The sequence below is a fragment of the Tachysurus vachellii genome, chromosome 24 (assembly GCF_030014155.1).
Source record: "Tachysurus vachellii isolate PV-2020 chromosome 24, HZAU_Pvac_v1, whole genome shotgun sequence".
NCBI classification, from domain to species: domain Eukaryota; kingdom Metazoa; phylum Chordata; class Actinopteri; order Siluriformes; family Bagridae; genus Tachysurus; species Tachysurus vachellii.
In genome coordinates this window covers 5,942,956-5,945,408 of record NC_083483.1, presented here as the reverse complement: position 1 = coordinate 5,945,408, position 2,453 = coordinate 5,942,956, and the positions used below count along the sequence as shown (strand labels likewise).

At 41.6% G+C, this 2,453-nt stretch overlaps 1 protein-coding gene across 1 annotated transcript in view; it reads left to right on the top strand.

The window, feature by feature from the left end:
- Window positions 1-259: 259 nt before the first annotated feature.
- cul4a (cullin 4A) overlaps window positions 260-2,453 on the top strand; it is a 22,718-nt gene continuing 20,524 nt past the window's right edge. The window contains exon 1 of the mRNA XM_060860062.1: window positions 260-763. Coding sequence (XP_060716045.1) covers window positions 631-763 — 133 coding nt within the window. The 5' untranslated portion in view covers window positions 260-630. The remainder of the gene's footprint in view (window positions 764-2,453) is intronic.

The window sequence follows — 2,453 nt, the reverse complement described above, 5'->3', positions numbered from 1 at the left end:
TAGATATGTAAAAAAAAAAAAAAGTACAAATAATCTTAATTTTTCCTTAGAGACAAGATCTACAATCAGTAATGTACATTATAAATGTACATTTATATGTACATTATGTACATAATGTACATAAATGTACATTATAATTGAAATCAGACAAATTTTTTTTTTATTTCTTTGAAACTTAAAACATTACAGTACAAGTTGCACGATGGAGAGAATATTTGTGAACACACACACACACACACATCTTTTGTGCAGACCTGGCAACCCTGATATAAGGGCCATTTTGTTGTAGTGTTTGAGGGGAAATTAGCCAGTTAACGATGAACATTGTGCCCTGTTTACTAGACACTGTGTGGTCTCTCTATCAGATATTAAGCCAAAACGCTACATAAGGTGTAAACGTATGTGTCGGGCGACTGTTTTTTGTTATTTACACTGTTTACATGTTTGTTTTTACGCATTAGCAGCCGTGCTAACTCGGCTAGCCGGCTAACTTCAGCTGTAGTTCCTCTCGGGTTCAACTTTGTCAGCAAACGCGTTTCACGTTATACACACGTCGAGGTGTTTGAACCGAAGAAGGCGTCGTTTTCAGCGATAAAACACAACGGTGCGAGTTTAAAAAACAAGTTGTAAATGATGGCAGAAGAGTCTCGACACAACAAGAGCGCGAGTTTCTCAGCTCTGGTGGAAAACAGCAACGGAGTCACTAAAACACCGACCTCTAAATCAGGCACCTCGAAGAAACTGGTGATTAAAAACTTCAAAGGTAAAGACATCCGGTGACCTGCTAGGTCTCTGTGCTAAGATAAGTTTATAGCTTCGTTTATAACAATCTTATACAAGTGATAATGTGGTTAGTCAAAGTGTGTTAATAAAAACATCAGAGTAACCCTGTATAGTATATATGTATGTGTCTATATATATGTATGTATATGTATGTGTGTGTGTGTGTGTGTGTGTGTGTGTGTGTATATATATATATATGTATGTATATATATATATATATATATAGTGTGTGTATGTGTGTGTATGTGTATGTATGTATATGTCAGAATCAGGTTTATTTGGAAATTGTGGAATTTTGGTTTGTGACTCTCAAAAGTACAGATATAAATAACACTATACTATACAAGACAACACAGACTGCACAAGACAACACAGACTGTATGAGACGAGACGAAACAGACTGTACGAGACGACAGACTGTACGAGACGACACAGACTGTACGAGACGAGACGACACAGACTGTACGAGACGACACAGACTGGACGAGACGACACAGACTGTACGAGGCGAGAAGACACAGACTGTACGAGACGAGACGACACAGACTGTACGAGACGAGACGACACAGACTGTACGAGACGAGACGACACAGACTGTACGAGACGACAGACTGTACGAGACGAGACGACACAGACTGTACGAGACGACACAGACTGTACGAGACGACACAGACTGTACGAGACGACACAGACTGTACGAGGCGAGACGACACGACACAGACTGTACGAGACGACACAGACTGTACGAGACGACAGACTGTACGAGGCGAGATGACAGACTGTACGAGACGACAGACTGTACGAGGCGAGATGACACAGACTGTACGAGACGAAACAGACTGTACGAGGCGAGACGACACAGACTGTACGAGACGAGACGACACAGACTGTACGAGACGAGACGACACAGACTGTACGAGACGAGACGACACAGACTGTACGAGACGACACAGACTGTACGAGACGACACAGACTGTACGAGACGACACAGACTGTACGAGACAACACAGACTGTTCGAGACGAGACGACACAGACTGTACGAGACAAGACGACACAGACTGTACGAGACAACACAGACTGTACGAGACAACACAGACTGTACGAGACGAGACGACACAGACTGTACGAGACAACACAGACTGTACGAGACGAGACGACACAGACTGTACGAGACAACACAGACTGTACGAGACGAGACGACACAGACTGTACGAGACAAGAGGACACAGACTGTACGAGACGACACAGACTGTACGAGACAAGACGACACAGACTAGACAAGACGATGAGATACAATATAGACAGTACGAGTATTAAATATGAATACAGAATATATGACAGATCAGGTATGTACATAACGTGTGAGAAGTGCATGGTAGTGTAAATAACAGTATTGTGCAGTATTATGGTTTTGTACAATTATACAGCAGCAGTAGTGTGTGTAACAGATACCGCTGATGTGATGATTGACAGTTCTGATAATGCAGTACTTATACATATGAAGCAGGAAATATAATTATGGGGAGTTTATATACACACACACACATTTATATATATGTATATATATGGTGTGTGGTCCAAATCTGTACATAATCTCTTCCCGGACTATTTTCTTCCATGTCCCTATAAGTTGTAGTATGGAATAGAGACTTGGCAACTTTACACAAGG